This window comes from Acaromyces ingoldii (assembly GCF_003144295.1).
Source record: "Acaromyces ingoldii strain MCA 4198 unplaced genomic scaffold FA10scaffold_8, whole genome shotgun sequence".
NCBI classification, from domain to species: Eukaryota; Fungi; Basidiomycota; class Exobasidiomycetes; order Exobasidiales; family Cryptobasidiaceae; genus Acaromyces; species Acaromyces ingoldii.
In genome coordinates, this window is record NW_020290254.1 from 41,531 (window position 1) to 67,464 (window position 25,934).

Below are 25,934 nucleotides of genomic sequence, written 5' to 3' on the forward strand. Positions count from 1 at the left end.
CTCCACTCTGCTATGATTACAAGGCGTGAAAGTAGCTCTGAGATGGAAGCCCTACTCTACAACAGTCCCTTCGTCTGGCTCCGGCGCCTCGGCCTCGATCTCTGTGCCCGGATACGGACGCCGCTCGCGGCCGGCGCGGAGCTCGGCGCGGACCCAGTCGGCCTGCTTCCTCATGTCTTCCATGACCTCCCTTGCACTCAGCAGTGGGCCCCTCGCCGCGAGCCGGTCCTCCTGGCTCTTGGGGCCCTTGTACTCGATGCCACGCTTGAGGGCGTTTGCCTTTGCCTTTTCAATCGCCCGCTCCACCTTGCTCTTCTCGTCGACGGCCGGCTCGCCATTCTCGTCGCCGTCGAACTCGCCTCCAGTCCCCGCTGCCCCTTTCTTCTTCTTCTTCTTGGGCGACGAGGCGCCCCCGCTGCCGTCGAGCTTGGAGCGACGGCCGCCCGTGGCCGTGGTGAGATCGTCGGCGGGTGGGCGGAGGCTGTCGTGGGGCACGTCGCGCAGGTTGTAGATGCGGTACATCTCCAGCACGCCCTGCTCCTTGTCCTTGCACTCGAGCATCAGGTGCGCATCCGCCGGCAGGTCCTCGGGCAGCTCGGCGCAGCGGTCCGAGTGGGCTCGCCGCTCGCGCAGGTTCCGTGCCCCCGGCCGCGGCTCCGAGAGATGGTATTTGGGTGTGATGCCGCGGCGGGCAAAGAGGGCCTTGGCCCGCTCGATGATTTCGCGCGGCGACAGCGACGAGGGCCGGAGCGCGTCGTGGTGGAAGTCAAAGATGAGCGGCACGGGCGGGTCGAGCGACTCGCACAGGGGCAGCAGCTCCTCGGCGCTGTACGACATCTCGTCGTTTTCCAGCACGAGGCGCGCGCGCACGTTGGCCGGCAGCCGGTGCTCGATGGTGTGGCGGATGCGCTCCAGCGTCGCAGCCTGGTCGCCATAGGTGCCGCCGCCGTGGAGGATCATGACGCCGTCGGGGCCGACGCCCATGAGGTCGAGCACGCGCGCATGCACCTCGAGCTCGCGGATCGACGCCGCCAGCACATTCTCGCGCGGCGTGCCCAGCTGGCAGAACTGGCCCGGGTGCATGGTGAGGCGCTGGTCGAGCCTGCGTGCGACGTCGCCGGCCTCGCGCAGCTCAGCGGCCGCAAAGCCAATGTCGTAGCCGTACTTTTCGTGCGAGGCAAAGGGAAAGATCTCGCTCGACAAGCGCATCATGTGGATCCCGTGCGCGTGGTTGAACTCGAGCAGGGGCACAATGTCGCGCACATTCTGCCGCGCCAGGTCAAAGACCCAGTCCATGCCCTTTTCCTCAATCGTCTTGATGCGCACGTTGCGCGAGCAGAACTTGGGCGGGTCCTGTGCGCGCAGCACCGTGTTGAGGCACGCATACCCCAGCCTGCCCGTGAAGCCGTTGGCACGCTCGGCACGCTTGTCGAGCGGGCCCTCGAGGCGGAAGTCTCTGTGCGGCACGGGCGGGATCTCGTAGACGATGGGTTCTTTTGGCTTGCGCTTGCGCTTCCCAATTTTTCGCCCGTTTTTGTCTCGCCGGACGGGCTCGCCGTCGGAGTCGAGTTCGGCCTCGGCGGCATTGTCCTCGCCTGGCTCTTCCGTCTTGACGGCCGCTGCCCTGCTTTTCTTCGTCTTCTTCTTCTTCGGCGCGTCGTCCAGCGCGCCGTCCTGCACACCGTCGTCCAGGCCTACATCGTAGTCGTCGTCGTCGTCTTTCTCTACAATCGCAGCCTTTCTTGCTCGCCTCTTCGGCGGCTCCTCATGCACGATACCCTCGTGCGCTTCTTCTTTGACTGCTTGTCCTCGCGCGACCTTGTGGCGCCTGCCTCCTTTTGCTGCTGCCTCGTCCGTACTTGGCTTCTGGTCGTTGGCAATCTCGATGACGACATTGACCTCTGGCGCCTCCTCGACCTTGGGCTTTCTTGCTGCTGCTTTGATTCTGCCGTTGCTCTTGATGTCGACTGCGCCGAGACCAGGGCCGTCGAGCTGCTCGAGGACGCCTGCTGCTGTTGCTGGTCTCGGCCGAGGAGCCGTCTTGCGCCGGGGAGCAGCGGCTGCTGGGACTGGCGCCGGGTCGACTGCTGCCGTTGTCGGCGCGGGCGTGGCGGCTGCCATCGAGGATGTCCGTCGCGCCCTCCCCGTCAGACCATCTGCAGCAGGCTGCGGGCCAGGCACACGGTAGACGGGCATCTTTGCCATGGCAGAAGCGCGCCTGGTCGTATTTGTCGGCAGTTCCGTCACGAGATGGCGTCGGGCAAAAGTGGAGGCGCGTCGAAGCATCCGCCTGGGCCACACTGCGTCTGCGCTTTCGTCGTCGTCGTCGAACGATGGGCTGCTTTGCTTCACTTGGCCGAGCGATCCAGCGTGTCGGTGGTGGTGCAATGCGATGATCCGTCTTTGGCCAATACTTCTTCCCGCAATTTACTTGTAGTGAAGAGAATAAGAAGAGGGCAGAATGAATCAAGGGGGTCGATCCACTCCTCTCTTGTCAGCGATATGCACGCCTCGATCAATGACGGCATCGGCCCCGAATTGGATTTTTTTTTTTTTCTTCTATTTCTACCTTGGACAAGATTAGGCTCCCGGCCGCCTGAGCCTGGCCGATGTAGATGCGATCCAGCTGCTGGGGGACAAGTGGGCCATGATGGCCCGAGCCGGCACAGGCAGACGGCCAACCGCGACGCCCAGGCCGCCGTGCTCGCAGCGCTCGACGAGCTTGTCGCGCTCCTGCCAGGTCACGTGCGCCCCGGACGCGGCCTCAGATCGTCGATGACTGTGCGCCCCAGGTGCTGCGAAAGACGCAGAAGAGCAATTCACGCAGAAGAGCCAACGCCCAGGCGCTCGAGTCCTAGCTCGAAGGTCTCGATTACCGTTGAAGAAGGGTACCGTACTGCACAGTACATGCATTGAGAGTGAATGTCCCGTGCCAGTCTAGTACAGTACGTGGAATGGACGGACAGTCGCGCATGAAAGTTTAATCGGAGAAAAGGGATCTGTCGGAGATGATGTCCGAGCTATAGCCGAGCCGGACTGCGCTTCCTTCCTCCTTCGACGGTGTCACAGAAGGCGCAGATAGCCACCAGCTCCGCTGTAAGCCACGCCGAGGCAGGCCATGGAGTACGAAGCGCCGCCCAGGAAGAAGCGGGTGCAGCTAAGCTGCGAGCCGTGCCGTCGCTCCAAGCTCAAGTGCGACCGGCGTGGGCCCCTCTGCTCGACGTGCGAGCGCAGGTGCATCCCCGAGTCACGGTGCCGCTACGACAGCGCAAGCGCCCCAGTCCGAGCTAGCACAAGCAGCAGCAGCAGCAGCAGTGGTGGTGGTGGTGGTGGTGGTGGTGGTGTAGGCAGCAGTGGTACTGGCGTCGGGATTGGCGCCGCTCCTGGCCGTGCGACGCCCGCATCGTCGACACTCGCAGGCTCGCCGGCAGGACCGCTGCTGGACGGCGAGGACTCGCTGGCCGGGGCTGTGCGCGAGGCGAGGGAGCTGCTGCCCCGCCACCCGTCGCAGCTCGACGCCATCCTCGAGGTGCACTCGGTCCACGTCAACCCGACGCTGCCCACGTACGACACCGAGGCCATGCACCAGTGGGCCCGCCAGCTGTACCTCCCAAGTCACGCCTCCAAGCCGGCTGCTGCCGACGCCGAGGACAGCGACGAGGCGACGCGGCTCGCGTGGGTCTGCGCCGTCATGGCCGCCGTGTACGAGGTCGTCGCCCCGATCCGGCTCATTCTCTGGGGCATTGTCGACGACGACGCCGAGTCGGTGCCCGAGCTGACGCGGCGCTGCATCCGCTCGTCGTCCGACTGCTTCCGCGCCGCCCTGGCCGCGGGCTGCAGCACACGCCACCTCGCCCAGGCCGGCATCTCGCTCCTGTCGACGCCCTGGATCTCCTTTTCGCCCGCGCGCCGCTCCGCCATCCTCGACGCATGCATCCGCATTGCCCGCCGCCTGGGCCTCGACAGCCTGGGCCGTGGCGACGACGTGCACGAGGACCGGGAGCGCGTGACGGGACGCGCCCTCTGGCTCGCCCTTGTGGCCGCCGACTGGGACGCAGCGCCGTTCAACGGCAGCTTCACCATCTTTCCTTCGACGTTCACCTCCGAGTGGTGCTTGGACATGGATACTGTCCAGCGCGACGAGCAACACTCCGACCCGGCCTGGCTCGAGGACCGGCTGCGGATGTGCATGTGGCCCTGGTTCATCCGCATCGCCACGGCGGCCCGGCTGCTGTGTGAGGCCGGCGTCAACGATGCGATGCGGCGCAACGACGTCGACTACGGCGCCGTGCTGCGCCTCGATGCTAAAATTCAAGCCTACCTCGACGTGCTGCCCGAGTACCTGCGCGTCGACGTCAAGCGCGAGATGCGCCGCGACGGGTCCAACGAGCGGCTCAAGAAGCGCCTCGCGCTGCGCATCCAGTCGTGCCACATCGCCAGCGGTTTTCACGGCACCCTCCTCTCGCTCCACCTACCTTACCTCATCAAGGGCTACACCGACCCGCTCTCGGCCCAGGTCGCCTCCGTCGACCGCGCCGTGCTCATGGCTGGCTTCATCGCAAAGGGCACCCAGCGCATGGCGCAAAAGAGCCTGCTCATGGACCGCACCTGGCGCTTCCGCCACCGCGTCTTCCAGGCCGGCCTCGTCCTGCTTCTTGATCTGCTTCTCCTCTCCCGGCCGACGAGCCGCGAGACGAGCGAGAAGCTGGCCTTTATCATCGACGCCCTGGGCGACGTGCCCCGCCAGGTGGGCCAGGCAGACCTCTCGGGCCGCCGCCTGAAGCGGCTCCTCGTCGACGGCATCAAGAACCGGGGCTCGGGCCGGCCCATTGTCATGTTTGAGGACTGCGTGGCCGAGTACGCCGGTCGGGTGTATCGCGACCCGCCGCCGGCGGCGCCTGCAAAAAAGCCTTCCTTTGCTGCAGCGACAACGACGTCGGCTCCAATCACCATGTCCTTCACTACCGCACTACCCACGCCGCCGATGACCATGCATGCGTCGCCACCGCTCGACTCGTCAGCCCTGCTCGACAGCCTCCTGGCGTTTACCGCCTCGGACGAGGCCGGCCCTTCGGTCGAGGACATTCTCTCGGATCCGTTTTTGTTTGGCCTGTAATTTTAAGCTTGCAATCTCCGACTGATTTCCGACGCGATGTCCGACGCGTCTCCGTGCGCTGCTCAGCACGGTGCCTGCGCTGTGGTCGTCATGGTGCCATATAAATAAGGGCCCGGCCGCCGACAGTCCTTCTAGCTGATGATCCTGCCACTTCCCTCACCATGACTGTCGCAAAGACTGTCCTCGTCGTCGGCGGCTCCTACGCGGGCCACGAGGCCGTGCAGGCGCTTCTCGAGCACCTGCCCGCCTCGCTCTGCCGCGTCGTGCTGCTGGAGCGCAACAGCCACTTCCACCACGTCTATGCCTTTCCACGCTTCAGCGTCTTTGCCAAGCACGAGCAAAAGGCCCTCATTCCCTACACGAACCTCTTTCGAGCGGCGCGCGAGGGCCAGGAGAGCCGCTTCGTCCAGGGCAGCCTCGTGGCCCTCGAAAACAACGTGGCGACGTACACGGGCGGCGCGGCAGACGATACCGGCACCATTCGTTTTGATTATCTCGTCTATGCCCTCGGGGCACAGCGGCCTGCCTCGATCGACGTCGGCTCTCATTTCGCGACCAAGGCCGACTCGATGGAGCGGCTGCGGCAGGCCCAGCGCGCAGCCAGCGAGGCGCGCCGCATCGTCGTCATCGGCGGCGGCGCCCTGGGCGTCCAGTTTGCCTCGGATCTCGTCGACCGCTTCGGAGTGGGCACCAAGCAAATCACGCTCCTCTCCTCGTCGGCGCGTCTCCTGCCGCGCTTCGACGCCGCCATGCATGCGCGCGCCCACGCCTGGCTCACCAAGCGCCACGTCGACGTCATCCTCGGCCAGCGCGCCGTCTCGCAGAGGGTCGACGAGGGCGCGGGCACAGCAGGCGCGACGGTGATCACCACGACGTCTGGACGCGTCCTCCTCGAGGCGGACCTGGTGCTCGACTGCACGGGCCTCACCGCCAACACGGCGTTCCTCGACGGCCTGGTGGGCACGCCTCTAAAAGGCAGACCTGCGCCGGTGAACCGGTACATGCAGCTGCTCGACGAGGCGCGCAGTGCGACGGCCACGGTGCCCCACGTCTTTGTCGTGGGCGATGCCGCGGATGCGTTTGGAGCGCTCAACTCGGGCGGCAATGCGCGGCACCAGGCCGACGTCGCCGCGCGCAACATTGCTGCGCTGGCCCAGGGCAAGGCGATGTGCGAGCGCTACGAGCCCGCGCCGACGCGGATCAAGGTCTCGCTCGGCGTCCACCATGCCGTCAGCCAGAGCGGGTCCGAGGTGGGCTACACTGACGGCCTGTTCAGGCGGGGAAAGGAAGACCTCGGCGTCGAGAAGCACTGGAGGAGGAGGGGCCTCTCGACGAGCGACATGTTTGTGTAGACTGATGCAGTGAGGCAATGCAAATGGCTAAACGAGTGTAAAGGAGTGTGTATTTCAGAACAAAGCGCTCTAGTGAATGCAGCAAAAAAGGAGTGTGGGTAGTCTGCGAGCTCAGTCGATGAGCTTGGGCGAGAAGTCAGCGTCAGACTGCGAGGCACAAGCAGCGACGGGGGATGCTCACCCTCGAGACGATGCGGCGCACGACGCCGGCCAGATGGTCGGGGTGGTTGGTGTAGGTGCCCTGTGCAAGGAGTTCTAATGAGGGAGAGTTTAAGAGTGCAAACGAGGGTATGAGACTGACCATGATGAGCGACAGGCCGGCACTGGCAAGCAGTACCTCGCCGGCGGGCACATGCGGCAGCCACCGCTTCTGCCTCGCGACTGCCCATGCGCTCTGGGCGCCTCGGGGCGCAACGTAGACGGCCAGTTCGACGCGCCGGCGGGCATCGTCGACAAGGAGCGAAAGGCAGGTGGCGAAGCCGATGAGCCAGTCGGCCTTGGTCGAGTGCATACCCAGGGCATTCTGCACGCAGTGGAGGGCCTGGAAGATGAAGACAAAGGCGCCGAGGAAGCACGAGGAGCGCACCGAGGCAAAGAGGGCCAGCAGGAGTCCCTTGAGCGGGCTTTTTATTTTCGAAACGCGGTCTGAGGTTAGCAATCAGTTTTTCGCTCTGCTAGTTGCCCACTCACGCCCTCTTGAGCGACGCAAAGCGCAGCGTCACGGTGGGCAGCATCGTCAGGGTGAGGTAGACGGGCCACACCCAGCGTGTGACGACAAAGAAGCGCTTCACGGCCTCACGCGCGTGCGAGTCGCTCCAGGGATGCCACACTGCGCAGGGAATCGTGCCGCGCCTGTCGTCGGCAGTGAGCCAGCGCTGGATTGTGCTTGCGTTCCTCGGCGTGACTGATCCTCCTTTGAGGAGCATCTTGGCCACTCGCTCGATGTCGATGGGCTCTCCGCGTCGCACTGCACCGTGGACCCTCATCGAGGCCGGCGATGCGTGCGCGGCATTGCGCACCCAGGCCACGTACGACGGGGAAAGCGTCTCGGGCCGGTTCTGTGTTGCGATCCACGGTCAGTCCAGCACACCGAGGCCATGCCGTACAGTCCAACCCACCAGAGAAGCATACATGATCTGGCCGCACGCCAGACCAAAGACGAGCACGGCGGCATGGGGGATGGCCAGGCCGTGGAGGGAGCCCTGGAGGCCGCGGACCATGACCTGCTGCGCCATCGACACACGGTTCGCCCGTGTCTCGACGGCGATCGCCAGGCCACTGACGGCGCCCGCCACGTAGCCGTCGTACCACCTCTCCTGGGGGTCTTTGTCGGCGTCGCCCGTCTCGTCGCTGAGCGTGATTATTGTTGTGGCAGGGCTGCTTGCGGCGCTCGTCATTGCGCTGCCGTTGCTTGCACTGCCACTGCTGCTGCTGCTGCTGCTGCTGCCACTGCTGGTGCTGCCGCTGCTGCTGCTACTCGAGCTGGTAGTGACACTCATCGCAGGCGTCAGAGGCCACGACGGCCGATGGAGGAGAGGCGCAGAAGGAGAAGGTCCAGCCCGGCTGAGCTGGAGCGAGCCATGGGTAATGCGATAGAGAAAGGACCAGAGAGAGACCATGGCGGCAAAACGCACGTTCTCGACGCCAACGATGGCCTTGAGGTAGGAGGTGAGGGAGTCGAGCCTGCGCCGCTTGAAGGCGTGCAGGAGCTTCAGCAGGAGGGCGAGGCCTCCATTGAAGGCGGCGGCGGACCCAAACGAGCGTGCGCCCGCTCGCAGCCCATCGAGGACGAGTTCAAGCCAGGGGAGGAGCCACTCGGCGCCCTTGCCGCGCGCTGGGCCCAAAGAAGCAACAGAGGACGCGCAGGAGGACGCAGACGAGGAGCGAGACTCAGACCGGGGCTTCCAGACGACATCTGGAAGCCTGCGGAGCACAGCCTCGCCCCGAGCAGCGTCCATCGAGGGTGAGGGTGAGTCTCTCAGTCTATCGAGTGAACGCGACGAGGAGAATGGCGACCAGCGTCTTGTCTATGGGGAGCATGAAACTGCGCTCAACATTTCTGACATGGGAAGCGGTGCCATTGCCCTGGGCCTGCGACCTTGCCAGGCACAGACAGCGCAGCACTGTATGTCACCGCGGTCCAGATTCATTGCCGAGCGGCAGCGGTAGATGCTCAACCACTACTACTTGGTGAGCGGTGCCGAGGATGCACGCCCCATAACTGTCTCACGCTCGCCCGAAAAACTGAAGGGCGAATATCCGAAGCAAAATCTAGGTCCGAAACGCGCGTCTCGGTGCATGTTTTTTGTTTGTCTGTTTGGATAAATCACGCTTACCTAAAGCGGGCTGTCTGAGGAATCTTCCTCTTTCGACTGCCAGATGCAAGAAATCTGGGTGCATGTTACATGGCTCTACGGGCTGAAGGAGGAGCGGGTCGATGGGGATCGCCGCGTGCAACGGGTGCTAGACTGATGAGAGAAGTAAGATAAGGGCTGATGGTGTGATCGTTTCCTCCTCTGCTAGGGGCTCCACCACGTAGTCGCTTCCCAGGCCACCATGTCGATGTCGGAGCGGCAAAGGTCAAACAGGCCGCGGCCGCGCGCCATGCTCTTCCAGGGCGTCGTCCCCGTCGTTGCCCAGCCGAACACGGCCGGAGGGCAGCGCGTGTGGACGCCTGCGTCGTCTCCCTCGCTTGTCGACGATGACAAGGAGAATGGCACAGGTATGTGGCCACCCACCTCGTCGGACAAGGACTTTCTCGAGCCATGGCAGCCGCCCGCCGCGTCGTACCACGCGCAATCGCCCTTTGCTGACCGCCAGGAGCTGGCGCCGTGGCCGCCCGTGGCGGATCCCTCCAGCCAGGCGTTCCTGGGCTTGGCCGACGAGCCTGATGCTGGACCCGGGCTGAGCGACGAGAAGGAGAAAGTGGCCGCCTGGTCGCCAAAGCAGATGCATGCCCTCGAGGTGGACAGGAGCGTCCCTATGAAGAAAGACCACGTCGATGCCTCGCTCCTGCCGCAGATCCCAGCCGAGGGCAAGTCGCCGACGGGCGAGGCAAAGCCTGCCCTCGACAGCGCGGCACCAGAGCAGGGCAGCAAAGAGAAGGCCGCCGTGGCGGGAGGACAGCTCACCGCTTTTCCGTTTGTCGAGGATGAACGCAACGATCAAGGACGCGCGCGCACCCGCCGCGTGGGCTACCTCGAGGGCCTGCGAGGCATCGTGGCCATTCAGTCCCTCCTCTGGACCTTTCTTCGTCTCTTCTGTCCTGCCGTCGTCGTGGCTGCTGCGCCGGGCCCCACGTGGATGGTCGTCCTCCGCAAGGTCCTCTCGCCCGTCTTTTTCGACTCGACGCTGCCGATGAGCCTCTACATAGTCCTGATGGGCCGCGTCGGCAGCCAGACGTTCATCGAGCGGCGCAAGGCCGTCGCTCTGGCGGGGCCCTGCGTGCGCCGCCCCGTGCGGCTGCTCGTCCCCATCGCGCTGAGTCTGGCCCTATCGACGGTGCTGAACTACCTGGGCGCCTTCTCGAGCTCGGCCTGGGTCGCCGACAGGGTCCACGACGACTACGCGAGGCCGCCTGCGCCCATCACATCGGCCCTCGTCTACTTCAACTCGCTCGTCGCGCTCCTGTTTGCGCCCCAGACGTACGACAGCTCGCGCGTGATTGACTTTATGGCACCCAGGGGCCTCGTCTGGTTCGTCAGCGTCGCCTTCCAGCAGACGTACGTCCTGACCGTCGTCGCGTGGACGATCCCTTACCTCCTCCGCCGCTGGAAGATCGTCGGCCTGAGCGTTCTCATCGTTCTCTCGGCCTGGGTCGCCCGCTGGTCGTGGTACACACTCACTGGCCTCGCCCTAAGCGAGTTTTCCGTCGTGTATGCGTCGACGCTTAGTACACAGATGACGCGACGGCTCCAGTGGGCCTCGGTGGCTGCGCTGGCCACTGGCTTCCTGCTCAAGTACCTCTGGACGGCCGCTTTCCCGTCGCACATCAACGCCGAGCTCGTCTTCCACGCGGACCTCGACACGGGCAAGCTCCTCTTCGACGCGTCTTCTTCGGGCCTCGTGTACCCGCGCTACGACGACTTCCTCGTCTGCCTCGGCCTGCTGGCCCTCGTCGAGCTCACCCCGGCGTTGCGACGCGTGCTCGACGTGGCCCCACTCCGCTTCCTGGGCTCCCTCGGCTTCGCCATCATGCTCACGGCGGGGCCCCTTCTGCTCAGCCTGGGCGCCTACATCTACCGCGAACTCGTCTCGCACCACGGCTGGTCCGACGACGGGGCCCGGGCCATGCTCTTTGCTTCGATGATGCCTGCCTGCCTCGTCGCCGCTGCGGTTTGGACGCGCATCGTCGACGACGGCGCCCTCTGGTTCAGCCGTGCTGTCTATCACTTCCTAGTCACATAGTTCCACTCTTCTGCTTCTCTCAACACACACACACTCTCTCTCTCTCTGCCCCACAGCAGTCCGTACTCTTGCAACAGATGATCAATTTCTATAGGAGAGGAAATCACGTCCGCTTGGTGGGGTTCCACTTGGAGAAGCCGGTGAACTGGCGAAAGTGGCAGAAGATGGCCATGTGGCTCACGGCCACATAGTAGAAGGGCAGGAGCGCATACAGGGCGAGGATGCCGTGCCAGCGCACAAAGTGGCTCTGGTTGCGCAGCGTGATGGCCAGGCAGACGCCGAGCATGACGAGATTGAAGCCGAGAGCCCAGATGGCGACCTGGTAGCCGCCAAAGTTGCGGAAAAAGACGTGGAAGCCCTGCTGGGGCAGGACGGTGACGAGGGAGCCGACGAGGATCCAAAAGAGCTGCGTGTTGATGTAGAAGTAGGCCTCGCGGTAGAGGAGCAGCTGGAGCAGGCCGATGCGCGAGCGCCAACCGTTGGCGTCGGTGTAGGCGCCCCGGCGCACCGCCGGCAGCGCGTGTCGCAGCGCCACCTGGGTCCAGCCCTGGGCCCAGCGGAGGCGCTGCTTGTTGAAGGAGCGCACCGTCGTGGGCGCCAGCTCGTAGCTGATGACGCGCGTGTCGTATTCGATGCGCGCGCCCGAGACAATGGCCCGCAGCGACGAGTCGATGTCCTCGGTGAGCATGTGGCTCTCCATGCGCAGCGTGCGCAGCAGCGACGCATTCCAGTGGCCGTTGCTGCCCCCAAAGAAGCCGTAGCCCTGCACCTGGGCGCGGCCAGCGTGCATGACACCGTAGATGATGTCGAACTCGGCGCCGACGAGGCGCGTGACGAGCGTCTCGGTGTAGTTGTACACGCAGCAGCGGCCCTGGACAATGTCGACGTCGCCTGCCAGGAAGCGCTTGGCGACCCAGCGCAGCGCACTCGGCTCTGCGTAGTGGTCCGTGTCGTAGATGGTGATGATGTCGCCGCGCGGGTGGCTCAGCGAAAGAAAGTGGTTGATGTTGTCGGCCTTGCTCTTGGACCCGTGCACCTTGACGACTTCGACGTTGGCATAGTCGTCCTGCAGCGACCGCATCTCGCTCTCGACGGGCTCGATGGGCGTCGGCGTGTTGTAGACGACGTACACCTGCAGCCGGTCGGGCGGGTAGTCGATGCGCGTGAGGGCATAGCGCATCTGGCGCAGGATGATGTCCTTCTCGTTGGGCAGGTAGGCGACGAGGATGACGTCGATGCGTGGCCAGTCGACCTGCTCCTTGTCCCAGCCGTCCTTGGCGGCGCGGCGCATGTCCCGCCGCGCATTGACCGTGGGCCGGATGGCCTGCGTGGCTTCCGTCGCGACGCTGATCGACGTCAGCGTCTGCAGGCCCGCGAGGACGAACCAGAGGACCTCGTGCGCCGTGTCGGGCAGCAGCGGGTACAGCGCAAACGAGCCGAGGCAGTAGGAGAACAGCAGCATGAGCGGCGTCCACTCGTACGCCGCCGACGAGGCCGCATGCGCGAGCTTGTCCACCATCGCCCTCATCGTCGGTCTTGGTGTGCTGGGCGGGAGCAGGAGGAGCAGACTGCTTTCCCCTTTGTCGTCTCGTCTCCCTATCGCTACAAGTGACAAGCTCCTAAGCGTGCGTGTGAGGCAGCCCAGAATTCAGCTCTGCAAATACTACACCCCTCGAGACGCGCTCCCGACATGTCCCAGATCGGCGGACTCCGAAATCGAAAAAAGCAAAAAATGATGGCGCAATGGACGCGCCTGCTCACAAAGAAGGTTCGATGCTCGTTTCTGGGTGCAGCAGCAGCCTGCCTCGGCCAGAGGGGTTGAGCAGGCGCGCAATGATAAGGGCCACCGTTGTCTCGCACGCGCGCGGCCAATCGAGAGGAGCGACCACGATCACCGCCAGCGATGAAGAGGGCCCCCGTCGCCGCCGTCGTCGCTGCGCCACTGCTGCTCCTGGCCGCGGCCGTGGGTCTGGCCAGGGCGTCGTGCGAGTGCGGCTACCTGGACCCGACGACCAACGAGCTGTGGACAGATGCGAGCATCACCTACTTCAACGAGAGCGGCACCGGCGATGTTGCCTATGAGGGCGCCAAGTCCATCTACGGCAAGGATGCACCGACGAAAAGTAACAGCAGCCCGACGGGCGAGACGGGCGGGCAGGCGTGGACAGTCGTCGGCGACCTGGTGCACGACTGGGAGATGAGCTTTGGGGCAACGTGGCGCAGCGCCGTCAAGGCCAACAACACCTTTGCCGACGGCGACCTGGGGTTAGCCATGCGTGTGTCGGTGCCCGACTTCCAGGAGCGCATCGTCGACGGGGCACAGCTCGTGACGCGGCGGCGCGACATTGAGTTTGGCTCGCTGCGGACCATGGTGGTGCCGCCCAACAACACGGCCCAGGCGGGCGGGGGTGCTGCTTTCAAGTTTGGCACATTCTACAACGAGAGGTGGGCTTCTCATGCGCTCTTCCCCCCTCCCAGCTGTATACATGTAAGACTGATAACGTGAGAGCAAAGTGAGACGGCAAGTATGGGCCTCTTCTACAACGACCATGCTGCGTCGGACCTGGCGCCAAACGTGACGGTGCGCCTCGACTACGCCACGCGCGGGCGCGACTCGGACCCGCTCACACTCAATCTCACCTGGTTTGACGCCGACATAGCTCAGACGTACGAGCACCGCATCGACTGGCACTCGTCGAAGCTGCTCCAGTTTCGAAACAGTGGGAGCAACGCCAGCACGAGCCTCGTCAGCTACGAAAAGGGCTACAATGCAAGCAACCTGCCGTCGGTCGCTGCCCCCGTCAGCTTCCAGTTCTGGTCCAACGGCGAGCCAAGCGCCTCGCAGGGCCCGCCGATGTACACCGACCTCGTCACGCACGTCGTCTATGCGCGCCTCTTCTTCAACTCGTCGCTGGCCCTGCGCAGGGACCAGTTTGCGGACCTGTGCGCCTCGTCGCCGCCCGCCGACAGCGTGTGCAGCACCGACGACAACACGCTCCGCGGCAGCACGCCCTTCGCTGTCGAGTCACTCGAGCGCGTGTTGCCGCCTCATCCTCACTTCCGGGTGCCGATCTGGGCAGTCATCCTCGAGCTCGTCTCGGTGTGCCTCACCCTTCTTCTCATCGGCCACGGCCTGCTCGTCCAATTCCTGGCGCGGCGGCAGCTGAAACGGGAGCGGCGTCACCACCACCACCACGGCGGGCATGACGGCGCCGATGGCGAAAAGGACTTCTTTGCCCGGCCGAGCCTCAAGCGGTCCGGCAGCGGCACTGCTTCCGAGTGGGTGCCTGGCTCGGCGAGCGTCATCTCACGGTCAGCCTCCACCTCGTCGCTCGCCATGTGGATCAACACCATGCCTCTGGAGGCCGAGGCGGGCCACGACGCGGCTCAGGGCGGCGACGTGGGCGGTCAGCACGAGGGCGCGCTGCGGCAGCTCTTCCAGGGCTGGCACGACGACACGGCCGTGCTCGACCAGTCCTTTGACGACAGCGCCGTCGACGACTCGATGGTGCAGGACCTGGGCATGCATCACCGGCGGGGCTATGCAGGCGAGCGGGAGCCGGAGCTGCCTCTGCATCTCCACCCTGCGCTGCCTCGACGGCCCGATCGCACTTTTGATGCCAGCGATCGCCAGCGTCCTTCTCCCGTTCCTGCTCCGGCTGCCATGTCGCAGTTCCAGCATGTCGCCGCCGCCGCCGCCGCCAAGCAAGAAAAACCGCAGGGGAACCCCGTCATTGCGCGCTGGAAGAGGCGCCGGGACGACGAGGACGGCGGCCAGCTCGCACAGCCGGCCGACCAAGCGGTGCAGGAGGCCAGGCGAAAGAGCTCTGCCGTCCACGTCGAGCCGACGCTCTTCAAGGTCGTCTCGTCGCGCATCCGCCACGCGCTCCTCATCGGGGGCGGCGAGATGCAGCGCACGTCGACGGGTGCGACGAGGATCGACTACCTGGACGGGATGCGCGGCTATGCGTGCTTGTTTGTCAGCTTCGGCCACTTTCTCCTCATCTACTACCACGGCATCTCCGACTTCTATAGCCCGCACCACTACTACGAGTTTGAAAAGTGGTTCCGTATCCTCCTGGGTGGACCCCTCAACAACCCGCTGCTGCTCCTGGGCACCTTTTTCGCGCTGCCCGCACGCACAATGTGCCAGCGCTACCTCCTCCGCGGCGGCCTCGACTCGATGGCCGACGCCTCGGTGCGCCGGCTGCCGCGGCTGATGCTCCCCGTCGCCGGTGCCGCGCTCGCCAACTACTTTCTCATCGACATTTCCGCCTTCAAGTGGGTGCCGCGCCTCGCCTCGCGCACCTGGTCCACCTGGAGCTACTGGCAGGACTACGAGAATGTCCTCGTGTTTGTCAATGCCGTCCTCACGCTGCCCTGGGCAGGCCCGCCCGCGGAGCCGGCGTTGGTCACGGGCTACGCGACCGGCGTGCTCTGGACGATCCCCGTCATCGTGCAGGGCATCTGGACATGCATGGTCTGCGCCCTCGTCGCCCACGAGATCAAGCGGCCCTGGAAGCGGTTTAGCTTCTACGCCATTTGCTGCGCCGCGAGCTGGTACGCCAACACGTGGGACTGCTTCTTCCTCTCGGGCCTCATCGTCGGCGACCTCGACGGCAACCTCAAGTACCGCCAGTGGGCCGAGCGAGGCATCCCGCTGCTGCCCCACTGGCGCACCTTTTTCCTCCGCGAGAGCCGTCCCTGGGCGCGCATACATGGCCGCTGGCTGGCCTGGATCTACTTCCTGGCCTGCTGGGCCCAGCAGTACATCCTCCAGATCCCCAACGGCCCCGGCAACCTGATGGAGACCGAGGAGCTCAACATCCACCCCGACTGGCACACCTCGCGGCCCTATGCCGACTCGGGCGGGCTGCCGTACAGCTACACGAACCCGCGCGTGTCTGGCTTTGCGCTCATCCTCGGCCTCTTTATCATCGCCGACCTGAGCCCCGGCGTGCAGGTCTTCTTCCGGCTCCGCGTTTGGCACTTTCTCGGCATGCACTCGATGGGCATCTACCTCTGCCACGGCCTCGTCTGGTGGACCTGGGATGCCTGGCTGCTCCTTGAGCTCCTCGCCCGTGGCACGCCCTACTGGGCCGCCGTCACCGTCGTCTTTGTCACGGGCTATGCGATCCTCATCCCGCTCGCCATGTGCTTCACCTACACCTTTGAGCACTGGGCCACGCTCTTCTCCAAGGCCGTCTGGCGCCTCGCCTCGTGCGGCCTGGGCCGCAAGGTGTGAAAGGAGGAGGTCGCAGTCTTCGCACTATTTTGGCTTAAACACTACACGCACAAGCATTTATACACACACACTCTTTCTCTCCTCTTCAATAGATCTCGTCATTCAGTGGCAGAAGGCTCACGATGATCACTTGCCCTCTTCGTAGTCGGTGGCCAGCGACCGCTTGACATTGTCCTTGACGAGCTTCTGCTGCGCCTCGAGGCGGTCCGAGAGCGTCTTGTGTGCGTCGGAGCCGAGCACGATGCGCAGCGGCGGCTCCTGCTCGAGCGCCAGCTCGTACATCTGCACGGCCGCCTTGGCCGCATCGCCGACCTGGGTGCCGTGGCGCTTGGCCATGAGCTGGCGCGCGTCGAGATGGTCGTACGCGGGCACGTTCTTGTCGCCAAAGATCATGTTGTCACCCGACCAGCTCGTGCGGAATCCGCCGGGCTCGATGAGTGTCAGCTTGATGCCCCACTCGGGCTTGAGCTCCTTGGAGAGGGCCTCGGTGAAGCCCTATCAGACGTGCCAGGGCTGGTGTCAGCTCAGGTTCACCAAGTGCAGAAGCCAATCGGACACGCACCTCGACGGCAAACTTGGACGCGCAGTAGACGGAAAAGGTGGGCACACCGTTGAGGCCGCCAATCGACGTCACCTGCTGGATCACGCCGCCCGTCTTTTGGCCGCGCATCACCTCGAGCGCGCGGCGGGTGCAGTTGACGAGGCCGAAGAAGTTGACCTCCATCTGCTGCCGGATCTGCGGGAGGCGGGGGTGAGCTCTTTGCTGCTCTTGGGGAACGTAGGGGAGCGACACCCACCTGCTCGTCGGTATACGTCTCAAAGGGCCCGCTGAGGCCAAAGCCGGCGTTGTTGACGACGACATCGATGCGCTTGAACTTGTCCAGGGCCGCCTTGAAGGCCGCGTCAATCGACTTGGTGTCGGTCACGTCGAGGCTGACGGGCAGGAAGTTGGCGTCGGTGGCGCCCTCGAATCCGGTGAGCTTGGCGGCGTTGCGCGCCGTCGCCACGGCATAGTCGCCCCGCGCGAGCGCATGCTTGACGAGGTAGTGGCCGAAGCCCGTCGAGGTGCCTGTGACGAAAAAGACCTTTCCCGGCATGGTCTGAGAGCTTCTTGGGATGCGCTACCGATGTGGTTGGTAGTCCTTATGAAGGGATTGGGCTCAGGCAAGGGCTCGAGCCCGATCAGGTATACTGTAGATCTGACCAAGGTGGGTCCGGGTCCACCTCCACTCTCTGCGTGGTGCAGGGCCTCCTCCACGCGCCACTGCCCCTCCTCCACCGAGATCGGAAGAAGAAGACGATGCAGAGTGAGCAGGCGTAAAGCACCCCTCGGCAAAGGGACAGGCTCGCCAAAAACAGACACACTGACTTGTTCCAAAGCATGCACAAGACTTTTGCTCGTTCGATTATAGGCACAATTCTGTATGACATGGTTGCGAGAACAGCGAATTCATTTGCTTCCCGTGGCTTGCAGATCTAGGGAGCTTTTATTTTTATTAGGATCCACGGACTAGTGGCTCTCCTCCTCGGAGGGACTCGAGGGCGTGCTCGAGCTGTTGCCGGCGCTGGCCTTTTCCTTGGCGACATCGTCGCTGGCGCCGCCCTCGAACAGGCCCAGCTTCTCCGACTCGGCCTGGATCTCGGCGGGCGAGAGCTTGGGCAACGACGCAGCGACGCGGTAGGCCGGCGTGCCCTCGACGTGGGCCTTGGCAAAGATGATGTCGATCTCCTCGAGGGCGCGACCGGCCGTCTCGGGGTAGAAAAAGTAGATGATGGGGATCCAGATGAAGTTCATGAGCGCAAAGAAGAGGTAGGCACCCCAGCGCGTCTGGCCGATGAAGATGGGCGTGAACATGACGACGGCAAAGTTGCTGATCCAGTTGGTGCACGTCGAGACACCCGCGGCCGCCGTGCGCGTTCGCATCGGGTTGATCTCGGGCGGGTAGATCCAGGGGCCCTGGAGCACAGTAAAGGCAAAGAAGAAGATGAACAGGTACAGGCCCACGGCTGCGCCCTTTGCGTTGTTCTCCGTCTCGGGCGCGGCGAGGCAGGCAAAGGTGATGAGGAAGGCGATGCCCTGACCCGTGGCACCGATGAGGAACAGCTTTCGGCGGCCGATGCGCTCGATGAGGAAGAACGAGGGGATCGTCGACAGCGCGTACACGGTCGCAAACACACCGCCCAGCACCAGCGACAGCCGGCGGGACTGGTGGAGCGACGTGGAAAAGAGCACGGTCGAGTAGTAGATGGCGGCGTTGCAGCCGGTGAACTGCTGCATGAACTGCGTGCTGGCGCCGAGGAGCATGCGGCGGAAGTGCTGCGTCTTGCCGTTGGTCAGCAGGTCGCGGAAGCCGAGCTGCTTGGGCATGCGGTGGATGGCGTCGTGGATCGTGCTCAACTCAGCATCGACGAGGGCGTTGTCGTTGTCCTCGAGGGCCGTGAGCACGGCGCGCGCCTCCTCGGTGCGGCCCTGGGCGATGAGCCAGCGGGGCGACTCGGGCATGCCAAGCATGCCGGCAAAGAGGAGCACAGCAAAGACGATCTGGAAGGCGACGGGGAAGCGCCACTGCGACGAGTTGTTGACGTAGGAGAAGCCAAAGTCGATCCAGTAGGCGACAAAGGTGCCGACGGCAATGATGGAGCCTTCGAGGTTGACCAGCAGGCCGCGGTTCTTGGCCTTGGACATCTCCGACTGCCAGACGGGAATCGTCGCCGTGTTGAGGCCGTTGCCGATGCCCGTCAGGACACGGCCAACCACAAACTGACCCAGGCCCCAGTGGGGGCCAAACGGCGTGACCGAGATGATCGTACCGATGACCATGATGATGGCGGCAGCGAGGACGAGGGGCCGGCGGCCGTGGCGGTCACCCTGGAAGAGGGCAAAGAGGGCGCCAAAGAAGCAGCCAATCTCGTAGCACGACACAACGGCGCCCTGCACGACAGTTGCGTGCCGGTCGTCGCCCTTGGTGGCCGGGAACTCGTTGTTGAACTCGGTACCGGTGATGATGCCCGACATGAGGCCCTGGTCGTAGCTGTGTCATCACTGCGTCAGTGGGGCTTGAGGAGAGCAGACAGACGTCACAACTCACCCAAAGAGGGAGAAGCCAGTGATGGAGACGGCCGCGATCATGAAGCGCAGCTTGGTGCCGCTGAGGCCCATTGTGTTGGTTTTTGTCGATGAGAGTCCCATCTTGGCAGGTGCTGGTGGTGGTGGTCTTGGCTATAGCGTGGTCGAACGCGAGAGTGGGGCCCTTTTGTACTCCGAGTGGGGGCGAAGAAGGGGGACAATGGAGGAAATTTTTCGCCTCACGAAAGACCGAGCGTGTTGAGGGAGGAGGTGCAGGCACGCTGACGTCGCTTGCTGCCCTCTCCCCGCCCGCCCACGCCTGATATTACTAGCTACTGCATGTCACTTGAGGAAAAATAAAGGCGCTTGCCGCCTGCTCTTCTTGCAGTCTTCTTTCGGTCCTACGGCCTGCGGGGTAAACTACGAGAGAGTTTGCCGGCGAAAATAATTTTACACGCATGCATCCAGCAGTGGCAGCAGTACGGAGGAGTACAGGAAGTTTTATTACTGAGGAAGCACCTGGCCAGTAGTAGTACTATTCTACTGAGTCTATTGCTTTTCTTTTCCAGAATGGGCAGCCCGCCTGTCACGCGCAAGAGCGACCTGAGCAGAGGTGGATAAAACGGCGGTGGGTTTCCCTAGGAGAAAAGGAGTTTCCACCGGCGATTGAGCGGACGAAATAAATAAAAACGCGTTCGGCCGACCGAGCAGAGAAGAGGCACGCGGCTCATACGCCTGCAACGCGCGCGCGAGAGAGAGAGAGACAAGGACGGCCGTGGGACAACTATCTTCCCAGATTTCGAACGCTCAATGACGATGGCCTCGCGGATCGACGTTGCGTTTGCATGTTCACCACGTCAATCGGGGAGTCGAATCGGCTGTGAATGCTTTGAAAAGGGGCGGGCTGAGTACGTGGCCCCCTGCACTCGTCGGCCGTTGTGATTTGCCAGTGGCCAAGCGCCAAGGTCGTGCCTGCGCCAAAGTTCTCTGGTAGCACACGGCGAAACTATGCACCGGGCGTTCCGGGTCATGGCTGGCTGCCGATAGGGAAGACTCGGAGAGCCAGGGACGTGTGAAAAAAGCTGCAACTGCGAGCGCATGTGCGTGGCTTGACGTCAAGATCTCTGTAGCAGAGGCTGGCGCCCTTGCAATGAAGAACAACGACTGCAACTACAGGATGAGGCTCCGTGCCCTCTTTTAATTGTTTCGGGGAGCTGGCAACTTGCTCTAGCTCCCATCTGGCTACGATGTAGAGGCCAAGGCGCCGCGACGCTCTCCAGCTTCGGCACTACCCCTGTGATACAAGCGCACGTGGCACAATGATCGTGAGAAGAGGAGCTGGAGGGCGTCGAAGGAGGCCAACACGGTGTCGTGTTCGGGAAGCGTGGAAATTCAAAAAACGAAGCTAGTGTGTTTCTCTGATGCGCAAACGCAGATCTGAGAGTCGCACTGCCGCACAGATGTCGGCGATTCGACACGAGACCACCACTGCTCCCTGATGCTTGTCCTCGCGCCGCTTCTCTCGGTGGTGGTGGTGCTGCTGCTGTCGCCGCTGCAAGTGGCGTCGCAGAGCCTCGCCAACTCGGGCGCATGCCCTGCAACGAGCGGCCTGGCGCGCGACGTGGGCCAGACGCAGACGCTGGGCGCCGGCGAGGCCGCCTACATCGACCGGCGCACAAAGGTCGTACAGCAGGCCTGGCTCGACAAGCTCTCGGCGCTCAACCTCTCGTCGGATGCTGTGACGGCGATGATCCAGAAGGACCCGCCGAGGATCGCGTTTGCCATGAGCGGCGGCGGACTGACGGCGACTGTGAGTATGATGGAACCCAGCGCAGATCCCTCAAATTGCTCATACCTTGCTGCGATTCCGCCCAGCTCTTCAACACGGGCTATCTCCAGGGCCTAGATGCGCGCAACGCAACAGCGCAGGCCAGGGGCACCGCAGGCCTCCTCGACCTCTTTTCATACATTGGCGGCCTCAGCGGCGGCAGCTGGGCCCTGGGCACGCTCGCCCTCAACGACTGGCCGACGGTGCAGTCGCTCCACGACAACGTCTGGCAGCTCGAGGACGGCGGCCTGCCCGCTGTGCCGCCGCGGCTCAGCGCGACGGACCTCGTCTCGCCCCTCGTCGCCGCGCTCAACCAGGCTGGCCAGCTCCTCAGCGGCGTCCTCACCCCCGGCCTGAGCGTCGTCAACGTCTGGGGCACCCTCCTGGCCGGCCACTTTGTCGCGACCAGCAGCCCGTTTACCGCGCAGTGGTCCGACATCAGCAGCACGCCGTCGTTCCAGAACGCGTCCAAGCCCTTTCCCCTCGTCACGGCCATCGACTACCAGGGCGCAGCGCTGCGGCCCGCGGGCGGCAATGCGACCATCGTCGAGGTGGGCCTGATGGAACAGTGCTGCTGCTGCTGCAACCCTGGCTGACTGACAGACGCCCTGCCGCAGTTTAATCCGTACGAATTCGGCTCGTGGGACCCTGCCATCGCCGCCTTTGCCAACATCAGCGTGATGGGCACGCCCCTGACGGGCGGCAACGCGCCTCAGGACGGCCAGTGCGTCCTGGGCTATGCCACTGCGTGGGTCCACCTTCTTCTTGGTGCTGGAATGCATCGATGGCACTGACCCCCTCTGTCCACAGCGGCTACGTCATGGGCCTGTCGAGCGCCATCTTCAATAGCTATGCGCAGGGCGCGTTCAGCACCTTTATCAATAACCTCGACATTCCCTCGCAGGTCCGGGGTCTCGTCGCTGTCCTGACCAACGTGAGTGTCGCGCAAGACCACCGCGAGAGAGAGAGAGAGAGAGAGCAGAGAGAAAGAGACTAACACGATGAGCAGACACTGCCTTCGATCCCCAACCCGTTCAAGGGCTTCAACAACAACCAGGACGACCGCCTCACCCTCGTCGACGGCGGCGAGGACGGCCAGGTGATCCCGTTGGCGCCGCTGATCCAGCCCGTGCGCAACGTCGACATGGTCCTCACCCTCGATTCGCTCCGCGAGGGCACCAACGGCTGGCCCGCCGGCTACTCCATCTACGCCACCTACCTGCGCTACTCGTCGCTCGCAGGCCAGTTTGGCAGTGCCGTCAAGATGCCCGCCGTGCCTGCGGGAGCCGACTTTGTCGGCCAGGGCCTCAACACGCGTCCGACGTTCTTTGGTTGCAGCGACACGGACTCGCCCATTGTCATCTACGTGGCAAACTACCCCTGGTCGACGCTGAGCAACTTTACCTCGGACCAGTTCCAGTACGACCTGGCGACGTCGCAGCTGGGCCTCGACAACGGTGTCGAGGCCGCCACCCTGGGTGGGCTCACTGCCGGCACCGACATCTCGTGGCCCACGTGCCTGGCGTGCGCAGCGATGCAGCGCGCGCTGGAGCGCACAAAGATGGCCCGGCCCAAGCGGTGCGACACATGCATGAAGCTCTACTGCTGGGACGGCGAGACGAGTAGCTCGGACACGTCGGCCGCGTATGCGCCCAGCGTCGGACCGCCCCAGTGGGTCATCGACAATGCCAAAACCACATCGGCCTCACAGGGCACACAGGGCTCAGGGGGAGGGACTCAGGGCGGCGGCGCGGACGGCGCGGTTCACTTGAAGCTCCCTCATGCTCTTGCGCTGGCGTCCATATTCATTGCTACCCTTGCGCTTCTCTAGCCACCTTTCCCCTTTTTTACTTGGTACATATTCATGGATAATTAGCCAGCTACTCCTCCTCCGATGAACAATATAGAATACTGGTTACGGACCCGTTTCCGTCTCTGCCTCTGTGTGTGGCTTGGCTGGAGACGAAAGCCGCCAAGGCTCGGAAGTCGGGCCTCGGTCCTGGCTCGGTGCGCGTCGACGTGGAGATTCCAGATTGGATTTTAAGGCTCGATCGATTTGGCAAGAGCGGGTTCCCCCCGGGAGAGCATCTCTTTTCTTCTTGACTCGACCACTACGAGGACAGCGAGCGAGGGCAACGCCGAAATGTCAAACGGGACAGCAAAAACGTCGTCGCAGAAGTTTGCTGCGGCCGATGCGCAGTATGCCGAGCGGCTGGCGTCGATGACAATGACGGAGCGCTCTGCCCTGGGCCTGCCGTACATTGCGACAGACGATGCGCTGATGCAACGCCGGCTCAAGTGCCGCCAGCTGTGCGGCCGCTACAACCGCAGCGTGCCCGGGCCTGCCGATGAGACCGAGAAGGGATACAACGACATTATGAACGAGGAGCGCAGGGCGCTGCTGCGTGACATCTTTGGCGTCGACGAGGCGAAATCGCGGCAGCTCTTCATCGATCCCCCCTTTCTCTGGTGAGTCTTCGCTCGGTTGCTCTCGGTCCAACCCGCCTGACGATGTCTTGCTGCTGCACCAGCGACTATGGGACCAACATCACCTTTGAGGGCTCCTTCTACTGCAACTTCAACACCGTCATTCTCGACTGTGCCGCCGTCCGGCTCGGCGATGGCGTCCTCTTTGGCCCAAACGTGCACCTCTACGGCGGCACCCACTCCGTCTCCATCACCGAGCGCGAGACGGGCGCCGAGCGGGCGCTGCCAATTGCCGTGGGCAAGAACACGTGGGTCGGTGGCAACGTGTCGATCCTGTGAGTGGACAGTGCGTCAAAGAACACCCGCGCAAGAGCCCAACAGCTGACGTGCGCCATTGCCTTTGCCTCGCCTCGCGTCCCCAGCGCTGGCGTCACCATTGGCCAGGGCTGCACCGTCGGTGCAGGGAGCGTCGTGACGAGAGACGTGCCCAACTGGTCCGTCGTCGCCGGCAACCCCGCCCGGGTGCTCAAGACGCTGACCGAGGCCGAGCGCGGCGACCCAAACTTTGGGCCCACCAAGGGCGTCTCGTTTGCCCACAGCTGAGGTGATGCCTGGGCCTTTACCCTTGCCCTCTAGTACCTCATCGCAAGCATAGATCTCTCACTCGTCTGCTCTGCTACTAGAATGTGCATATGCGATTGGTAGTGGAATGGCTTTGTGGGCGGCAGGTGCAGGAAGAATCGCCTGGTGTTGTCTCACAAGGAGCAATCAAGTTCTGGTTCCTTCTCGGAAGCCGCGTGCGATTCTCTCCATCTCGTTGCGAAGACAACGACAGCACTTCAGATGTGATCAAAGCAGGGAAAGATGGGCACTCATCAGGGACAATGACTTGAATTTATTGAGGCTCGTAGCCCCTTTGCACACTTCTCAGTCACACTCGCCGGACCAGCCACCAAAGCAGCCACGCATACACAAAAAGGGGCCGTTCTTTGTACAAACACACACACACACACCCTCTCGACTACAGCATGCCTCACACGACTTGTTTTGCACCGGCTTTTGTGTGTCTTGATGACTTGTTGTTGGATTTCTTCAGTCTGTGCGTCGTTTTCAAGTAAGTGCCTTCTCGAATTTCTTTTGCAACAGCTTGATCCACTCGTGGTCGAATTTGGGCATCTTGTCTTCTTTTCCAAAGCGCAGCGGGGGAAACTCCCACCAGTCCCTTTCGATGGCCTTGAATTGTTTCAGAAGACGCTTGGTGACGCTCAAAAGGCGTCCGTCAAGAGGCAACGAATCAGAAAGTCGACGAAGTGAATCGAGGTCATCCTGGGTGAACGACGTTCCCTTAAGCTGGCGGGATTCGATTCTCCCGAGCTTGGTCCACAGCCGGTCTAATTCCATCTTAGGGGTTCTTTCTGTTGCAGGCTCATCCTCGAAGTCATGGAAATGCTCTTCTCGCCCCAATTGCAGGTCGTCTTGCTTCTTTTCCTTTTCCTTTAAGTACTTCCGTTCATTCCTCTCAAGGTGGCACAGACGAGAGAAGAGCCTTTTACCCTCTGTCCCAAGGTCTTTACGGTCTTCCTTTGTGATGAGGAAACGCGCCTTTTTGTAGTCGCTTTGCCCAAGTCTACCCCCTCCGCACTTATAAAACAATTTCTGGGCTTTCTTGTACTCTGCCTCAGCCTCTTCAGTCAGCGGCCAGGGAGGCTCTTTCGAGTCCGAACCGTCTCCATTGTTCTTGTCAGCCGCATGTGCGCTTTCTTGGCGTTTGTGGTGTCTGACCGCTTTGCTTGTTGGATCACGATGACCCTCGAGATACAGATACGAGGCGTGATCCAAAAGAGGGTCGTCGACATGGACAGCTTGATGGCCCCTGGCCTTTTTAGATTTCTCGTTGCGTTGGTCTCTGGATGTCGAAGATAAGTCTCGGATCAATGAATCCGCATGGGTATGTTCGTTGTCTTGACCATGCTCTCTCCTCTCAGATTTCCGGCCATGTCGACGTTCAGAGCTCGATGACTGGCCTGGATCGAACGAGGGCACATCGGTGTGGCCAACGTGATGGTATGACCGCGCTACGTGTCCCGACGCAGTAGATTCGAGGGGTGTCGCTTCGTGAGGGGATCGTGGGTCCGTAGACTGACCGCCGTCTGCGTGACTGACGAGCCGCGCCTCGTAGCCATGAAAATCAGGCCACTCCATCGGAAAGTGCTCTGGGGTGCGCAGACGTTGTTGCGTAAGCTCATGATACCACTGTTCCCTGTCTTGCTCGTTGGCATGCAAGTCTTGCGGAGGCGTGGACACCCAAGGAGGGGGGCTGGACGGCTGAACTGAACGGGGTGCTTGTCCAGCTGCAGAGGCGAACCCGTGGACCAGCGCCAGCAGCAGCTTGAAAAGGAGGAAAAGGAAGACAGTCGAGCTCATTCTACTCTAGATGCGACAAGGAAGGTGAAATGGAGGGAAGAGGCAGCGAGAAGTGATCCTGGGAGACG

General features: G+C 63.1%; 13 protein-coding genes across 13 annotated transcripts; 7 read left to right on the forward strand and 6 right to left on the reverse strand.

Annotated features, from left to right (window-relative positions):
* Positions 1 to 51: 51 nt before the first annotated feature.
* On the reverse strand, positions 52 to 2,121 carry FA10DRAFT_234940 (UvdE-domain-containing protein; the record flags this gene model as incomplete). Its single annotated transcript, XM_025519010.1, has 1 exon — positions 52 to 2,121. One exon carries the CDS (start codon positions 2,119 to 2,121, stop codon positions 52 to 54), a length of 2,070 nt encoding a protein of 689 aa, XP_025374148.1.
* An 896-nt stretch (positions 2,122 to 3,017) lies between these two features.
* On the forward strand, positions 3,018 to 5,266 carry FA10DRAFT_190535 (hypothetical protein). The gene has a single exon (XM_025518370.1). The coding sequence runs from the start codon at positions 3,119 to 3,121 to the stop codon at positions 5,114 to 5,116; it is 1,998 nt and encodes a 665-aa protein (XP_025374149.1). The 5' UTR covers positions 3,018 to 3,118; the 3' UTR covers positions 5,117 to 5,266.
* Positions 5,267 to 5,277: 11 nt separating this feature from the next.
* FA10DRAFT_234775 (FAD/NAD(P)-binding domain-containing protein) lies at positions 5,278 to 6,468 on the forward strand (the record flags this gene model as incomplete). Its single annotated transcript, XM_025519000.1, has 1 exon — positions 5,278 to 6,468. One exon carries the CDS (start codon positions 5,278 to 5,280, stop codon positions 6,466 to 6,468), a length of 1,191 nt encoding a protein of 396 aa, XP_025374150.1.
* Positions 6,469 to 6,503: 35 nt separating this feature from the next.
* FA10DRAFT_304397 (hypothetical protein) lies at positions 6,504 to 8,913 on the reverse strand. Its single transcript, XM_025525349.1, has 5 exons — positions 7,587 to 8,913; positions 7,159 to 7,526; positions 6,770 to 7,091; positions 6,650 to 6,709; positions 6,504 to 6,591 (listed from the first exon to the last, which is right to left on the reverse strand). The coding sequence occupies exons 1-5, from the start codon at positions 8,424 to 8,426 to the stop codon at positions 6,580 to 6,582; spliced, it is 1,602 nt and encodes a 533-aa protein (XP_025374151.1). The 5' UTR covers positions 8,427 to 8,913; the 3' UTR covers positions 6,504 to 6,579.
* A 537-nt stretch (positions 8,914 to 9,450) lies between these two features.
* On the forward strand, positions 9,451 to 10,875 carry FA10DRAFT_235015 (hypothetical protein; the record flags this gene model as incomplete). The annotated part of the gene is made up of 1 exon (XM_025519016.1): positions 9,451 to 10,875. One exon carries the CDS (start codon positions 9,451 to 9,453, stop codon positions 10,873 to 10,875), a length of 1,425 nt encoding a protein of 474 aa, XP_025374152.1.
* Positions 10,876 to 10,968: 93 nt separating this feature from the next.
* On the reverse strand, positions 10,969 to 12,640 carry FA10DRAFT_245558 (hypothetical protein). Its single transcript, XM_025519382.1, has one exon. It carries the CDS (start codon positions 12,401 to 12,403, stop codon positions 10,979 to 10,981), a length of 1,425 nt encoding a protein of 474 aa, XP_025374153.1. The 5' UTR covers positions 12,404 to 12,640; the 3' UTR covers positions 10,969 to 10,978.
* A 138-nt stretch (positions 12,641 to 12,778) lies between these two features.
* Positions 12,779 to 16,120, forward strand: FA10DRAFT_304400 (hypothetical protein; the record flags this gene model as incomplete). Its single annotated transcript, XM_025525350.1, has 2 exons — positions 12,779 to 13,320; positions 13,390 to 16,120. 2 exons carry the CDS (start codon positions 12,779 to 12,781, stop codon positions 16,118 to 16,120), a joined length of 3,273 nt encoding a protein of 1,090 aa, XP_025374154.1.
* Positions 15,890 to 17,337, reverse strand: FA10DRAFT_269590 (NAD(P)-binding protein). The gene is made up of 3 exons (XM_025522807.1): positions 16,918 to 17,337; positions 16,683 to 16,856; positions 15,890 to 16,615 (listed from the first exon to the last, which is right to left on the reverse strand). The coding sequence occupies exons 1-3, from the start codon at positions 17,215 to 17,217 to the stop codon at positions 16,247 to 16,249; spliced, it is 843 nt and encodes a 280-aa protein (XP_025374155.1). The 5' UTR covers positions 17,218 to 17,337; the 3' UTR covers positions 15,890 to 16,246.
* An 86-nt stretch (positions 17,338 to 17,423) lies between these two features.
* FA10DRAFT_190614 (general substrate transporter) lies at positions 17,424 to 19,412 on the reverse strand. Its single transcript, XM_025518371.1, has 2 exons — positions 19,210 to 19,412; positions 17,424 to 19,152 (listed from the first exon to the last, which is right to left on the reverse strand). Exons 1-2 carry the CDS (start codon positions 19,308 to 19,310, stop codon positions 17,631 to 17,633), a joined length of 1,623 nt encoding a protein of 540 aa, XP_025374156.1. The 5' UTR covers positions 19,311 to 19,412; the 3' UTR covers positions 17,424 to 17,630.
* Positions 19,413 to 20,486: 1,074 nt separating this feature from the next.
* On the forward strand, positions 20,487 to 21,984 carry FA10DRAFT_190664 (FabD/lysophospholipase-like protein). Its single transcript, XM_025518372.1, has 3 exons — positions 20,487 to 20,997; positions 21,063 to 21,566; positions 21,633 to 21,984. The coding sequence occupies exons 1-3, from the start codon at positions 20,686 to 20,688 to the stop codon at positions 21,807 to 21,809; spliced, it is 993 nt and encodes a 330-aa protein (XP_025374157.1). The 5' UTR covers positions 20,487 to 20,685; the 3' UTR covers positions 21,810 to 21,984.
* A 70-nt stretch (positions 21,985 to 22,054) lies between these two features.
* On the forward strand, positions 22,055 to 22,846 carry FA10DRAFT_234903 (hypothetical protein; the record flags this gene model as incomplete). The annotated part of the gene is made up of 1 exon (XM_025519005.1): positions 22,055 to 22,846. A coding segment is annotated over one exon (792 nt), but the record flags the coding sequence as incomplete, so codon positions are not given.
* Positions 22,847 to 23,093: 247 nt separating this feature from the next.
* On the forward strand, positions 23,094 to 24,045 carry FA10DRAFT_281791 (trimeric LpxA-like protein; the record flags this gene model as incomplete). The annotated part of the gene is made up of 3 exons (XM_025523717.1): positions 23,094 to 23,484; positions 23,547 to 23,777; positions 23,814 to 24,045. Exons 1-3 carry the CDS (start codon positions 23,159 to 23,161, stop codon positions 24,043 to 24,045), a joined length of 789 nt encoding a protein of 262 aa, XP_025374159.1. The 5' UTR covers positions 23,094 to 23,158.
* Positions 24,046 to 24,552: 507 nt separating this feature from the next.
* On the reverse strand, positions 24,553 to 25,901 carry FA10DRAFT_297320 (hypothetical protein; the record flags this gene model as incomplete). The annotated part of the gene is made up of 1 exon (XM_025524523.1): positions 24,553 to 25,901. Exon 1 carries the CDS (start codon positions 25,864 to 25,866, stop codon positions 24,553 to 24,555), a length of 1,314 nt encoding a protein of 437 aa, XP_025374160.1. The 5' UTR covers positions 25,867 to 25,901.
* Between the last annotated feature and the right edge of the window lie 33 nt (positions 25,902 to 25,934).

Coding starts and splice junctions, on each gene's coding strand:
- FA10DRAFT_190535 (XM_025518370.1), top strand. CDS start 3,119: ATGGAGTACGAAGCGCCGCCCAGGAAGAAGCGGGTGCAGCTAAGCTGC.
- FA10DRAFT_304397 (XM_025525349.1), bottom strand. CDS start 8,426: ATGGACGCTGCTCGGGGCGAGGCTGTGCTCCGCAGGCTTCCAGATGTC. Junction 7,527..7,586: donor AGATCATGTATGCTTCTCTG/GTGGGTTGGACT, acceptor ATCGCAACACAG/AACCGGCCCGAGACGCTTTC. Junction 6,710..6,769: donor CCGGCCTGTCGCTCATCATG/GTCAGTCTCATA, acceptor CTCCTTGCACAG/GGCACCTACACCAACCACCC.
- FA10DRAFT_245558 (XM_025519382.1), bottom strand. CDS start 12,403: ATGAGGGCGATGGTGGACAAGCTCGCGCATGCGGCCTCGTCGGCGGCG.
- FA10DRAFT_269590 (XM_025522807.1), bottom strand. CDS start 17,217: ATGCCGGGAAAGGTCTTTTTCGTCACAGGCACCTCGACGGGCTTCGGC. Junction 16,857..16,917: donor AGACGTATACCGACGAGCAG/GTGGGTGTCGCT, acceptor CGCCTCCCGCAG/ATCCGGCAGCAGATGGAGGT. Junction 16,616..16,682: donor CGTCCAAGTTTGCCGTCGAG/GTGCGTGTCCGA, acceptor CACGTCTGATAG/GGCTTCACCGAGGCCCTCTC.
- FA10DRAFT_190614 (XM_025518371.1), bottom strand. CDS start 19,310: ATGGGACTCTCATCGACAAAAACCAACACAATGGGCCTCAGCGGCACC. Junction 19,153..19,209: donor ACTGGCTTCTCCCTCTTTGG/GTGAGTTGTGAC, acceptor GTGATGACACAG/CTACGACCAGGGCCTCATGT.
- FA10DRAFT_190664 (XM_025518372.1), top strand. CDS start 20,686: ATGCTTGTCCTCGCGCCGCTTCTCTCGGTGGTGGTGGTGCTGCTGCTG. Junction 20,998..21,062: donor GCGGCGGACTGACGGCGACT/GTGAGTATGATG, acceptor GATTCCGCCCAG/CTCTTCAACACGGGCTATCT. Junction 21,567..21,632: donor GCAATGCGACCATCGTCGAG/GTGGGCCTGATG, acceptor GCCCTGCCGCAG/TTTAATCCGTACGAATTCGG.